The sequence below is a fragment of the Staurois parvus genome, unplaced genomic scaffold, assembly GCF_062004578.1.
Source record: "Staurois parvus isolate SC_StPar_1 unplaced genomic scaffold, SC_StPar_1.0 ptg000114l, whole genome shotgun sequence".
Classification (NCBI taxonomy): Eukaryota; Metazoa; Chordata; class Amphibia; order Anura; family Ranidae; genus Staurois; species Staurois parvus.
Window position 1 is genome coordinate 2,727,501 of NW_028317910.1, and position 15,000 is coordinate 2,742,500.

Sequence of the window (15,000 nt, forward strand, 5' to 3'; positions counted from 1 at the left end):
AGAGGGCGCGAGAGAGAGAGGGCGCGAGAGAGAGAGGGCGCGAGAAACAGAGGGCGCGAGAAAAAGAGAGAGAGAGGGCGCGAGAAAAAGAGAGAGGAGGGGCGCGAGAAAAAGAGAGAGAGAGGGGGCGAGAGAAAAAGAGAGAGAGGGGGCGCGAGAAAAAGAGAGAGGGGGCGCGAGAAAAAGAGAGAGGGGGCGCGAGAAAAAGAGAGAGGGGGGGCGCGAGAAAAAGAGAGAGGGGGGGCGCGAGAAAAAGAGAGAGAGAGGGGGGGCGCGAGAAAAAGAGAGAGAGAGGGGGCGCGAGAAAAAGAGAGAGGGCGAGAGAGAGAGAGGGCGCGAGAAAAAGAGAGGGCGAGAGAGAGAGAGGGCGCGAGAAAAAGAGAGAGGGCGAGAGAGAGAGAGAGAGGGCGCGAGAAAAAGAGAGAGGGCGAGAGAGAGAGAGAGCGCGAGAAAAAGAGAGAGAGAGGGGGGGGCGCGAGAAAAAGAGAGAGAGAGAGCGCACGAGAAAAAGAGAGAGAGAGGCGCGGGAAAAAGAGAGAGAGAGGGCGCGGGAAAAAGAGAGAGAGAGAGGGCGCGGGAAAAAGAGAGAGAGAGAGGGCGCGGGAAAAAGAGAGAGAGAGAGGGCGCGGGAAAAAGAGAGAGAGAGAGGGCGCGGGAAAAAGAGAGAGAGAGAGGGCGCGGGAAAAAGAAAGAGGGCGCGAGAAAAAGAGAGAGAGAGGGCGCAGGGAAAAGATCGCGGGAAAAAGATCGGGCGCGAGAAAGAGAGGGCGCGAGAAAGAGAGGGCGCGAGAAAGAGAGGGCGCGAGAAAGAGAGGGCGCGAGAAAGAGAGAGAGAGAGGGCGCGAGAAAAAGAGAGAGGGGGCGCGAGAAAAAGAGAGAGAGGGGGCGCGAGAAAAAGAGAGAGAGGGGGGCGCGAGAAAGAGGGGGCGCGAGAAAAAGAGAGAGAGGGGGGGTGCGAGAGGGCGCGAGAAAGAGAGAGAGAGCGCGCTAGAAAAAGAGAGAGAGAGAGGGCGCGAGAAAAAGAGAGAGAGAGGGCGCGAGAAAAAGAGAGAGAGAGAGGGCGCGAGAAAAAGAGAGAGAGAGGGGGGGCGCGAGAAAAAGAGAGAGAGAGAGAGAGAGAGAGAGAGAGAGGGCGCGAGAAAAAGAGAGAGAGAGAGAGGGCGCGAGAAAAAGAGAGAGAGAGAGGGCGCGAGAAAAAGAGAGAGAGAGAGAGGGCGCGAGAAAAAGAGAGAGAGAGAGAGGGCGCGAGAAAAAGAGAGAGAGGGGCGCGAGAAAAAGAGAGAGAGGGGCGCGAGAAAAAGAGAGAGAGAGAGAGAGGAGGGCGCGGGAAAGAGAGAGAGAGAGAGAGAGAGAGAGAGAGAGAGAGAGAGAGGGCGAGAGAGAGAGAGGGCGCGAGAGAGAGAGAGGGCGCGGGAAAAAGAGAGGGCGCGGGAAAAAGAGAGGGCGCGGGAAAAAGAGAGGGCGCGGGAAAAAGAGAGGGCGCGGGAAAAAGAGCGGGCGCGGGAAAAAGAGCGGGCGCGGGAAAAAGAGCGGGCGCGGGAAAAAGAGCGGGCGCGGGAAAAAGAGCGGGCGCGAGAAAAAGAGCGCGCGCGAGAAAAAGAGCGCGCGCGAGAAAAAGAGCGCGCGCGAGAAAAAGAGCGCGCGCGAGAAAAAGAGCGCGCGCGAGAATGAATTACTCTATGTGGGAGAAGTTCGAGAGGAGTGCATTATTTTTGGTGATTTTATACTGTCTGTCGTTTATTTTATGGGATTGAATTTAATAACATTTTGTGATATACATCAGCTAAGTGGAGTGTTGGAATGTGGAGGATTTATACATTTTCTTTATAGTTTTTGCCAACATTACATGGTCTTCTAGGAGGTTTGTTAACACACTTCCTGACCTATGTAAAGTGGGAGTAAACTCCCTTTGTTGTTTTGTACATACAGGTAAGCCTATAAGTATAAGTACAGTAATTATCTCATAAACGTGTACCTCACAGGCGCATAGGCACCAAGCTCTCAAGAGACGGCATGCAGTCCATTGAGAGAGCCGTGCTGCGGCTGTGACTCCCGCAAGTGCACAGCAGTGACGTCATCACGGCTTGGGCATTCAAATGGCTGGAACCCATGACCAGGTGAAGATGGAATCCCTGTCAGACTAGCATATTATGACATTATCCTGTGGGGGAACAGAGCTGCTGGGAGGAGGAGCACAGTGGTTCTTCTGTGCAAGGATGAACAGTACCTGCAACTACAGAGGGCAGTGAGGGCTTGATCCAGAAATATCCTCATACAAAACACAATTAACATAAACCATAGGAACTAAAGTTTTGGCCATCCCTACCCTCTCATAGTTCATAGTTCAACTAAACTTGAAAAAGGTGGGGGTTTCCTAAAATGGTTGTATCAATGGTTTTTGTTGATTAGGCTGTATAAATATATTTTTTAAATAAAACGTATCATTACTAAATTGCGCTACTAGTCTCCTTTTGATTTGAACTGTATAAAGTTAGTCCTCGAATTACACTTATCCTTTTAAAATCTAGCAATGTTTTGTGCAGACATTAAGTTCCCCTTACCACCAGGCTGTTTTTTCTGCTCATCAAACAAGTCAGCGGAACTGATGGAGGCATTTCCAGAGAGCCTCTCCAGCCGAGCTCTGGTCTCATACTGAAAGAGAAGCATAAGTCAAATGTCTCTGATACTTTAAAGGGGTCCCATTTATCAATATATTAAAAGAAACAAACCAGAGGAAACCACTTGCATCATTTCAGGCTCTAAACCACTTACTGAACATATACAAGTGATAATGGCATTTCTTATGTTTACTATTTACCATTTTTTTGCTTTTCTGCACGTAGTACTTGTTTGACATGAAGGTGGTCAATTTTGTTAACTTCCTGGTCTAATTCTCACACACACTTACTGTAAATAAAAGGAGTGTCAGCTGGGAATCGCTCTGTCTATTTTTGTCTATAAAGTAATATACAGTAAATTCAAAATGGTTTCTTCACCAGACCATAAGCCTCAGGACAGCTCAACACTGCCTGATGTATTAGGACCCATGCTGAATGGGTTAGTGGTTAGCACTTCTGCTCTGCAGCACTGGAGTTCCTTGTATCGAATCTTGTCCAAGACGCTATCTGTGTGGAAAATTTTCTTCTTGTGAGTTGTGTGGGTTTCCTCTGGGTACTCAGGTTTCCTCCCACAGGTCAAAGACATGCTGGTAGATTGGCTCCTGTCTAAATAGGTCCTAGTTAGAGTATGTATGCGGATAGGGAACTTAGACTTGGGGTAAGGACTGAGGTTTACTGTATGTATATTACGGTGCCAAGTACATAAATGAACAGCTCTTGATCCAGATTCTCAGTTTGGTTGATATAGGGTACACATTCAACCAATAAGGAATTTGTACAAGAATTGTCACTGTTACACTTTATGAAGTGGAAGAAGATTATAGCATAGATATGATCTGGATGATAGAAGACCAAGGCTTCGGTGAGAGCTTTGGCTGGTGAGTTTTATAACAAACGTATTGTAAGATTAACACCATAGATGAGTTCTTAAGTTTTTGTTAACATAGCAAGATTACTTTATTGTATCTTGGTATGTGGATTATTCCTGTCACAGTAAAAAAATCATTTATACTTTATTTAATCGGTGCAACCTTTGTGTATGATGAGGATTTAGGAATGATTTGGTGTTAAAGGGACATTGTCACCTTGCCTATTCAGGGCAGAGAGATCATGTCTTTGCAGAACCTTTCCTCTCCCCAGACTACTGATACTCACCTTGTCAGCACTCCCCCACAGCTCCTTTTCCAGTCTCAACTAGCTTGTTAACTCCTCCCCTGAAACAGTGCAGCCAATCGCTAAGCCCAATCACTGTCATATGACCAAGGGAGAAATGTAACATATCTCCTAAGCAGCAGACACCAGCCAACGGAAGGGATTTTAGTGCTAATATTGACAGAAAACCGCAGGAGAAGTGCTGGCAGGAAAGCACCAACAAGGAAAGTTATCAGGGATTCCAGGGAGCCTTATACAATATGGTCACTATGTTCTGAACTGACAAAGTAACAGTGAAAGAATCAAATTAGAGATAGTATACTCGTGTTTCCTCAGCTTCAGCCAACCAGAGGAAAGGGGAGTAGAATTATCTTTTTTCCTCCCATTTAGGTCTCATTTATACCTTTTTTTTCCGTTCAGCCTGCAGGGAGGAAAAAAAAAAAAAAAAGAAAAAAGTCAGATTCTTCCATCCAAGCTACACAACATGGATTGACAAATCCAACCACTGTGGATGTTGCATTTTGACAGTGGACCCCACCAGCTCTCAAAATACCCAAACAGCAGCTGAATGACTGGATACAGGTGCTGTTCGTCTGACAGTTTTCTGCTTGGCTCTTTTGGTTTTTGAACGGGATCTTGGGCTGAAGGCGACCAACAGGGCCATCTACTGAGCAAATTTAACCTAGTATATCAAGGGCAGGGCTAGCAACCCGTGTTCTTTGGTCTATCTAAAAGAGAAATAAGACTGATGCAATGAAATTTCTGGCATGCCTTTAAAAGGACAAAGCAAGCATGAGTAAATGAGTTCAGCAGGTGTATGTAAACCATTACCATTTTCCACAAAAAAACAAACACAAATATGCTCATGGTGGTATTTCTATGAACATGTGACCCATAAAACCATAAAAACAGTTTTGAAAAGTCAGCTTACCAAAGAAGTAAACTTTGAAGCAGCTGTGATCCAAATACTACAAAGTACCTTCTAGTGGCCAGGCATGGAAGTTTTTTGGCTTTCAGAGTAGCTCTTTGCTCTGTCTGCCACTAGCAGGCTACTCAATACAGCTAGTTACCCCTGCTGTCATATTTTAAGTGCATGCCAGTGCAATACATCTCTCCATGTTTTACACAAAAAAAAAAAACGCTGTCTATACAGAAAAATCAGGGGACTGCAGAAGAGGAAATGAGGAACTACTATATTGCACAGAGCAGGTAAGTATAACAGGTTAGTTATTACATAGAAGAGACACACACACACACACACACACACACACTTTACCATCACTTTCATCCTCCCCTCCCCCAAAAAAGCCATGCTTTTCATACAGTTATAGCTGCTTATACACTATATTGCCAAAAGTATTGGGACGCCTGCCTTTCCACGCACATGAACTTTAATGGCATCCAAGTCTTAGTCCATAGGGTTCAATATTAAGTTGGCCCACCCATTACAGATATAACAGCTTCAATTCTTCTGGGAAGGCCGTCCACAAGGTTTAGGAGTGTGTCTATGGGAATGTTTGACCATTCTTCCAGAAGCACATTTGTGAGGTCAGGCACTGATGATAGATGAGAAGGCCTGGCTCACAGTCTCCGCTCTAATTCATCCCAAAAGTGTTCTGTCAGGTTGAGATCAGAACTCTGCAGGCCAGTCAAGTTCCTCCATCCCAAACTCGCTCATCCAAGTCTTTATGGACCTTGCTTTGTGCACTGGTGTGCAGTCATGTTGGAACAGGAAGGGGCCGTCCCCAAACTGTTCCCACAAAGTTGGGAGCATGAAATTGTCCAAAATGTCTTGGTATGCTGATGCCTTAAGAGTTCCCTTCACTGGAACTAAGGGGCCAAGTGCAATCCCAGAAAGACAACCATAATCCCCCTCCACCAAACTTTACGCTTGGCACAATGCAGTCAGGCAAGTACCGTTCTCCTGACAGCTGCCAAACACAGACATTTCCATTGTATTTGCTAGACAGAGAACCCCGATTCATCACTCCAGAGAACAATGTCTCCACTGCTCTAGAGTCCAGTGACAGCGTGCTTTACACCACTGCATCTGACGCCATTGCATTGCACTTGGTGATGTAAGGCTTTGATGCAGCTGCTCAGCCATGGAAACATATGCCATGAAGCTCTCTATGCACTACTGTTGTGCTAATCTGAAGGCCACATGAAGTTTGGAGGTCTTTAGCGATTGACTCTGCAGACAGTTGCTGACTTCTGCACACTGTGTGCTTCAGCATGTGCTGACCCCGCTCTGTCATTTTACATGGACTACCACTTCATGGCTGGGTTGCTGTTGTTCCCAGTTGCTTCCACTTTGTTATAATACAGCTAACAGTTGACCGTGGAATATTTAGTAGCAAGGAAATGTCACGGATGGACTTATTGCGCAGGTGGCAACCTATCACGGTACCATGTTTGAATTCACTGAGCTCCTGAGAGTGACCCATTCTTTCAAAAATGCTTGTAGAAGCAGTCTGTATGCCTAAGTGCTTGATTTTATATACATGTGGCCATGGAGGTGATTGGAACACCTGAATCCAATGATTTGGGGGGTGTCCCAATACTTTTGGCAATATAGTGTATCTCTGTATATGCTGGTTGTTTTGGTGGTATTCTCACTTAAGATGACGAATGCATTCTCCTTTGAACTACACAGTTTTGTGATGGATTCATTTCAAAACCTGCTTATTTCTGTTTATATAGAACTTATATAAAATTTTCCCCGGGGGTGAAGACACTGCTTACTCACATCGGCATTGTCTTGTTTCCCGAAGTACATGTCAGAAGAGATTGCCCTGGCGTTTCCAAACTTCTTCTGAGCATCGTCTGTCATGGGGGTTGGCTCTATGTCATGCTTACGACGAGTGGCGGGTCTGAGGGACAAAGGGAAAACACAAAAAAAAAAAAAAACCTTACAATGCTACGCCACACAAATAAAAAGCAGTTAATTCTCACACGTGTCAGATTATTACGCTGAAGTGCAAACAGCTAAATAAACAGCTGAGATATACAGTTGTGTTCAAAATAATAGCAGTCACACATCACTAACCTGATCAATCACTGTTTTTGGTAGAAATGATATTTCTACATGGCAAATAATTTACTAGCAGGTGTAGTAGAGTAATAGAAATCCAACAGACCCAACAGTCATGACATGCATGCTGCTGATTCTGTGTAATTGAATCACTAATTGAAAGGGGCATGTTCAAAATAATAGCAGTGTGGAGTTCTATTAGTGAGGTCATTCATTCTTTGAAAAACAGGTGGCAATTATTGCCCTTATTTAAGGAAGGAAGGCAGCAAATGTTGTACATGCTGGTTACAGTGCATTTCTCTCTGAAATTCTGAGGAAAATGGGTCTTGGCAAAACCAAGAAATAGAGAAGAACTGTGGAATGTAGTCCAATCATCCTGGGCTGGAATACCTGTTCACAGGTGCCAGAAGTTGGTTGACTCCATGCAACACAGATGTAGAGCAGTTCTCAGAAACAGTGCTTATACAACTAAATATTCATTAAGTGATTCAAAGGAAAGCAAAATCTTCAAACATTTTTCAGTTTATATAGTGAATGTTTGAGTTTGTAAAGAAGAATACAAACACTGCTATGTTTTTGAACAGTCTAATATTCACTTTTCAATTTTTTTTTTTTAGAGGAACAACACAAATCTGATATATTTTTCTTCATGTGTTGATTTGGAATAGAATGTGTAGTGTTCCCAATGCATTTGTGTGTATGGAAATAAAATCTATTTGAAGGATTTTGAGCTTTATTCACTTTTTTCAACACACTGCTATTATTTTGAACACAACTGTATATAAGACAAATGTTTTTTTTTCCCCCAACAAAGTATTTGTATTTCTGTTCATTTAGTCCTGAGATTTATATACAACCCCTGGCAAAAAGTATGACACACACACATATATAAATCACAGAACATGCCTCAAAACTATTTTCATTTAACATTCCAACCTTCTGGCTTTAAGAGACACTTAAAAAAAAAAAAAAAAGAAAACTGTAGTCAATTGCAACTGGTTTTGCAGATGAGTACATACACATGCACCTGACATTGTGAACTGAGCAATAGTAATAGTATCAAACAGCGCCATCTAGTTTTCTTGTATAAGACTACAAGTTGATGAATCCGATAGTATCCAAAAAATTACAGCATCTATTATTACTATTATTATTATACAGGGTTTATATAGCGCCAACAGTTTGCTCAGCGCTTTACAATATAACAGGAGACAATACAGCAACAATACAGTTCAATACAAGAGTGTTAGGAGGGCCTGATCCTGGGAGCTTACAATCTAGGAAATGTTTTTTACTTTTTGATTTTTTATTCAGTGGTGCACCTCAAAAGTAAACTTTTTATAGGTAATCCTTAGATTTACACTGTTCCGCTACAACGAACAGTCAGGCAGATCACAAGTAGTAAAATTCTGAGAGGTTTGTTTTTTTTTTTTAATAAAAAATGTCTTCTTCGCAACCTGCTCCCATTCCTCAGTAAGTAATTCACCAAATATGTGGGTAGAAAAGCTTACTGTTCTCGCTGCACACCGCCACCAGCTTAAGATAGTATGACACTGCTTCCTCGTATAGGAAGGGGTACGCATGTGATAGCACAGGTACAGGGAAGAAGGAAAAAAGGGGGAACATGGCAGTAATTTGCTTCAGGGTTGTGTGTTTGAGCTGACGCACACAGCATCATCTCTCGTCTTGGCGGAGAGTGAGCAATGAATGCATTAATTATTTGTTTTTTATAGCAGGCTTTTAAATCCTGTCTCCAGGCTCCCTATGTTTAGGAACCCACTGGCAGTATTTTTTTTTTGTGGATTTTGTTTTTTATGAGCCCTTAGGCTGGTTACATAATCCTCCAAGATCCTCTTCATCTTCACCTCTTCTCCATGCTAGGGTGGACCTTACTGTTGCAGACATCAGCACCAGGTGCAGGGGAATTGAAGGGCACAGTGGCAATACAGGGCAGCAATATGGCACCCTGCACTCACAGACTTCCAAAGTCTTCTGGGTGGAGTGATGCCATCTTGTGGCCATAAAGAGGAACTGCAGGGGACAGCACTGGATTAAATGGAGAATCATAGGCAGAGCTGCTCTTTTTTCAGCAGCCAGAGCATTTTTTTTTTTTTTTTAAAATAAAAGTTTAGCCTGAAGCTGGTTTTTAATATTTATATTATTAGCACTTTGCTCCTGCTGCAACAGAGCGCCTTAGGAGAGTTAACATTGGGTGGCAGAGATAAGCTTTCTGGCTGTAAATGGCGGTCACAGTGGTCACATGATCAGAAGCTCCTGATTGTAAACCGGGAGCTATTCATGTGTGGTTCCCGAGTGATTCCTTATGGACACGTATGTGCATCAAAATCAGTGTTAAGGTCCACCCACCCTGACACCACATATATGCATACAGCCAGCAGTGACAGGTTAATAATTAAAAAACAAAAAAAACAAAAACACACACAACACGTACAGTGCATCCAGAAAGTATTTACAGCGCTTAACATTTGCCACATTTGTTATGTTACAGCCTTATTCCAAAATGGATTAAATTTGTTTTGTTCCTCAACACTCTACAAACAATACCCCATTAATGACATGAAGAAGTTAGTTTTCAAATCTTTGCAATTTATTAAAAATAAAAAAAAACCCACATGTACATAAGTATTCCTTTGCCATGACACTTAAAATTGAGCTCTGGTGCATCCTGTTCCCACTGATCATCCTTGAGATGTTTCCACAACTTGGAGTCCACATGTGGGAAATTCATCTGATTGGACATGATTAGGAAAGACATAAACCTGTCTATATAAGGTCCCACAGTTAACAGTGCATGTCCGAGCACAAACCAAACCATGAAGTCCAAGGAATTGTCTGTAGACCACCGAGACAGGATTGTATCAAGACACAGATCTGGGGAAAGGTACAGAAAAAGGATTGCAGCATTGAAGGTCCCAATGAGCACAGTGGCCTCTATCATCCGTAAATGGAAGGAGGTTTGGAACCACCAGGAATCTTCCTAGAGCGGGCCGCCCAGCCAAAATGAGTGATCAAGGGAGAAGGGCCTTAGCCAGGGAGGTAACCAAGCACCTGATGGTCACTCTGAAAGAGCTCCAGTGTTTCTATGTGGAGAGAAGAGAACCTTTCAGAGGAACAACCATCTCTGCAGCACTCCACCAATCAGGCCTGTATGGTAGAGTGGCTAGACGGAAGCCACACCTCAGTAAAAGGCAAATGGCAGCCTGCCTGGAGTTTGCCAAAAGGCACCTGAGGGACTCTCAGACCATGAGAAACAAAACTCTCTGGTCTGATGAAACAAAGATTGAACTCTCTGGCCTGAATGCCAAGCGTCATGTCTGGAGGAAACCAGGCACTGCTCACCACCTGGCCAATACCATCCCTACAGTGAAGCATGGTGGTGGCAGCATCATGCTGTGGGGATGTTTTTCAGTGGTAGGAACTGGGATACTAGTCAGGATTGAAGGAAAGATGTATGCAGCAATGTACAGAGACATCCTTGATGAAAACCGGTTCATCTTTCAACAGGACAACGACCCTAAGCACACAGCCCACATAACAAAGGAGTGGCTACTGGCCAACTCTGTGAATGTCCTGGAGTGGCCCAGCCAGAGCCCAGACATGAACCCGATTGAACATCTCTGGAGAGATCTGAAAATGGCTGTGCACCGACACTCCCCATCCAACCTGATGGAGCTTGAGAGGTACTGCAAAGAAGAATGGGAGACATTGCCCACAAATAGGTGTGCCAAGCTTGTAGCATCATACTCAAAACAACTTGAGGCTGTAATTGGTGCTAAAGGCACTTCAACAAAAGTACTGAGCAAAGGCTATGAATACCTATGTAAATGTAGTTTTTTTGTTTATTTTTATTAAATTGCAAAGATTTCAAAACAAAATTCTTTCACGTTATCATTATGAGGTATTGTTTGTAGAATGTTGAGGGAAAAAAATTTAATTTAATCCATTTTGGAATAAAGTTGTAACATAACAAAATGTGGCAAACGTTAAATGCTGTATATACTATCTGGATGCACTGTACACACACACACCTCATCTTGTCACAGCACCTTTCATTTGTGAAGTATATATTCCTGTCTCTTTATTACACGTTCAAGACATTCAACTCCCACTGCTGGAAATAAAATTACATTTGTATACCTGTCATCATAGCTTGTTGTGGATTTGGAGCTCAAAGTCATATCAAAGTCATTGCTGGAAGTGTCCTTCTTCCACATATCATCTGATCTCTCATCCCACCTTAGAAAAGAGGAGCTGATGGGGTCCAGTGGGTCCTCCCGGTATCTGGACAAAAACAGGAAAGAGCAAGGTCACGTTTAGATTCTACTTGTTTATTTGTACTTTTAAAGTGTACTTAAAGCAAAAACGGTTTCCTGGCTTTCAGTTATCCAGGTGTCCCCTCTGGGAGATTTTTTCCTCAACTCCTGTTCCTGTGATAACTGAAAGTTTAGATTTCCAATCACTTTCTGTTTCAATGACATACAGCGAGGGCTAATCTCTCCAGTAGGTACACAGACAGCAATAAAAAGAATTCCTACTCACCATCTGAATCTTGGAGGGAGAAAAAAAACCCAAAAAAACCACACCACACCTACAAAAAGTAGCTTTATGCATCCTTATAGGATTTGGGTTTTAAACTCACTGCAGTAGTAGATTATGTTAGAAAATGCTTACCCTACATTGAAGGTATTAACCAGGATAAAGACAATAATAACACACATACATAAATATACAGCGGGTAAAATAAGGATTGAACACGTTACCTTTTCCCTCAGTAAATATACTTCTAAAAAGGTGCTGTTGACATGAAATTTCCACCACATATACACATGTAGGAAACAACCCATGCAATCCATACTTACAAAGAAACCAAAACAAATAAGTTCAGAAACTAAATTATGTGTAATAAAAAGGAATGCCACGGGGAAAAAGTATTGAACATGCTGACTGAAATTCATTTAATACTTGGTACAAAATCCTTTGTTGATAATGACAGCTTCAAGACACCTCCTGTATGGAGAAACTAGTCACATGCATTGCTCAGATGTGATTTTGGCCCATTCTTCCACACAGTCTTCAAAAGGTTCCATTGGTCTCTTCTATGAACTCTGATCTTTGGTTCTTTCCATAGATTTTTCTATTGGATTCAAGTCAGGTGTTTGGCCGGGCCATTCTAGCAGCTTTATTTTTTTTGAAAACCAAATTGAGAGTTTCCTTGGCTTTGTGTTTGAGATAATTTGTCTTGCTGAAATGTCCACCCAGGTTTCATCTTCATCATCCTGGTAGATGGCAGCAGATTTTCATCAATAATGTCTTGGTACATTTTTCCATTCATCCTTCCTTCAATGATATGAAGTTTGCCAGTACTGTATGCTGAAAAAAACAGCCTCACATCCATGATGTTCCCACCTCCAAACTTCACTGTTGGTATGGTGTTTTTAGGGTGATGTGCAGTGCCATTTGACCTCCAAACATGGTGTGTATCATGGCATCCAAAGAGTTACATTTTTCTCTCACCTGACCAGACTATATTCTCCCTGTATTTCACAGGCTTGTCTACATGATGTGCAGCAAACTTTAAACGAGCTTTAACATGATTTTTCTTCAGCAATGGAGTCTTGCGTGGTGAGCGTGCATACAGGCCATGGTGGTTGAGTGCATTACTTATTTTCTTTGAAACAATTTTACCTGCTAACTTCAGGTCTTTCTGAAGCTCTCCATAAATGGTCCTTGGCTCTTGGACAGCTTTTCTTTTCACTCCCCTGTCTGAAATCTGGTCATGGCTGGTTTATGGTGAAATGATGTTCTTTCCACTTCCGGGTTAGGGCCCAAACAGTGCTCATTGGAACATTAAGAAGTTCAGAAATCTTTCTGTAACCAATGACATCAGTATGTTTTGCAACAATAAGGTTGTGAAGGTCTTGAGAGAGCTCTTTGCTTTTACACATCATGAGATGTTTCTTGTGTGACACCTTTGTAATGAGACACCTTTTTATAGGCCATCAGTTGAGACTGAACCAGCTGATATTAATTTGCACTGACAAGCGGAAGGATTGCTTTCTAATTACTGATAGATTTCAGCTGGTGTCTTGGCTTTCCATGCCTTTTTGCACCTCCGTTTCTTCATGCGTTCAATACTTTTCCCTGTGTCATTCCATTTTATTATACATAACTTGATTACAGAACTTATTTGTTTTGGTTTCTTAGTATGTATTTATTGCATGGGCTTGTGGTGAAAATTTCATGTCAATAGCACCTTTAGAAATATATTTACCTAGAAAAATGGTAACGTGTTCAATACGTATTTTACCCGCTGTGTATATATGTATATCTATAACTCTCTATTGTATCTGTCAGAAAGTGGTCTGTGATCTCCTGCAGACCAGCAATTGGTTTAATAATTTTTTATACAAAATAAAGAGAAAATATAGAAAAATGGGCATTGGATATGATATACGCAAACATCAAGAAGAGAGGAGAATTCAGTGACAACACAGCTTTACAAAAAGATATGCAAAAAGGTATAGATATAAAATTGGTAACCCTTGACACAAAGCAGCTTCCTGCATGAAGGTAAAAAACCTTCAGTAAATATATATATTCAAACAATAGTGCAGCGCTCCCGTGCTAATGAATAATATTTAAAATAATAGATAAAACCATGGCACTTGATTGAAAAAACCTTCAGTAAGAAGCTCCCCCCTCAGCACCCCAATACTTACGCAAGCCTGATCCAGCGATGTGGCTCTCCCAGGTCTCTCCCTCCTCACTGGCTGACACACAGCAGCGGGAGCCATTGGCTCCCACTGCTGTCAATAACAGCCAGTGAGGAAGAAGAGAGGGGCAGGCCTGAGCCACGCTCTGTGTGTCTTGCTGACACAGGCAGAATGGGAGCGAGCATGCAGGAGTGCTCCTAAAGCAAACCGCTTGCTCTGGGGGAACTCAGCAGGGGGGAGGAGACAGGAGAAATGGCAGGGAACCCGAGAAGAGGAGGATCAGGGCTGCTGTGTGCAAAACCATTGTACAGAGCAGGTAAATATAACATGTTTGTTATTTAACCACTTGCCCTCCAGAGGATTTACCCCCCTTTCTGATCAGGCCATTTTTTTTGCGATACGGTGCACGCTAATTTACCTGACAATTGCCAGGTCATGCAACACTGTACGTAAATTAAATTTATGCCATTTTCTTCCCCACAAACTAGAGCTCTTTCGGTGGTATTTTTTTTTATACTAGTAATGGCGGCGATCAGCAACTTCTAGTGGGACTGCAGGAGGCATTCTGACACTGGGTGGGAACGGCCACTGACATCCCCAGTGACACTAATACAGTGATCAGTGCTAATAAAAAAAAAGCACTGACACTGTACTAATGACACTGGGCAGGAAGGGGTTTACATCTGGGACAACCAAAGGGTTAACAGTGTGCTGTGTTTCACATTGTAGCGGTGTTGTGTTTTACTAGGGAGTCATGCTGCTTCATATCTCTCTGCTGTGCGTGCCCCCTACCCGGAAAACACACACACATCACACACTTCTGAGTGCACCAATTTTAGTAAATTTCCTCCTTAGAGTCAAATAAAGTGGTAACTAGAAGAGTTTATATAAAAAAAAGAAACAAAAGAGAAGCAAAAGCAGTTACGTTGATATATGAAAGGATGCAGATATTACTGATGAAATTCAGCATCTCATTCTAAGATATTATGGGATAGTGCAATATGTGAATATTTGTTACAGTATTTTATATCTTTAGATTATATCTTTATATAAAGAAATAAAAGGCGGATTTATATTCTTTGATAGGCTAGACATGAAAATAATAATGCACATCACATGCATTATGCCAGTTATTAGACAATGGCAGATTTGTTGTTTAACCGCTTCCCGCCCACCATATAAGGTAATGACGGGCGCAAGGAGGTTCTCTCGTTCTGGGAGGACGTCATATGACATTCTCCCACTCTTAACTGCGCATGCGCGGCTCTGGGAGCGCGCAGCAGTCGGTGATGCGCTGTGTCCCTCGGACACAGCGCATCACCGATCAACGGAAACAGCAGATGTCGGCTCGGTCATGTGATCAGCTGTGTCCAATCACAGCTGATTGCATGTAAATAGGGAAAAGGGCATCCCTCAGAGGGGACATGTACACAGATCATCAGGGCACTGATAACCAGTGTAG

The 15,000-nt window shown here is 42.9% G+C and overlaps 1 protein-coding gene across 2 annotated transcripts in view; it reads right to left on the reverse strand.

Moving 5' to 3' along the window:
• Nucleotides 1-15,000, reverse strand: part of ARFGAP3 (ARF GTPase activating protein 3) — a 92,699-nt gene that overhangs the window by 19,074 nt on the left and 58,625 nt on the right. For both annotated transcript variants that reach the window (XM_089671733.1, XM_089671732.1), the window contains 3 exons: nucleotides 10,963-11,106; nucleotides 6,520-6,643; nucleotides 2,562-2,652 (listed from right to left, as the gene is read on the reverse strand). In XM_089671733.1, coding sequence (XP_089527859.1) covers nucleotides 2,562-2,652; nucleotides 6,520-6,643; nucleotides 10,963-11,106 — 359 coding nt within the window. The remainder of the gene's footprint in view (nucleotides 1-2,561; nucleotides 2,653-6,519; nucleotides 6,644-10,962; nucleotides 11,107-15,000) is intronic.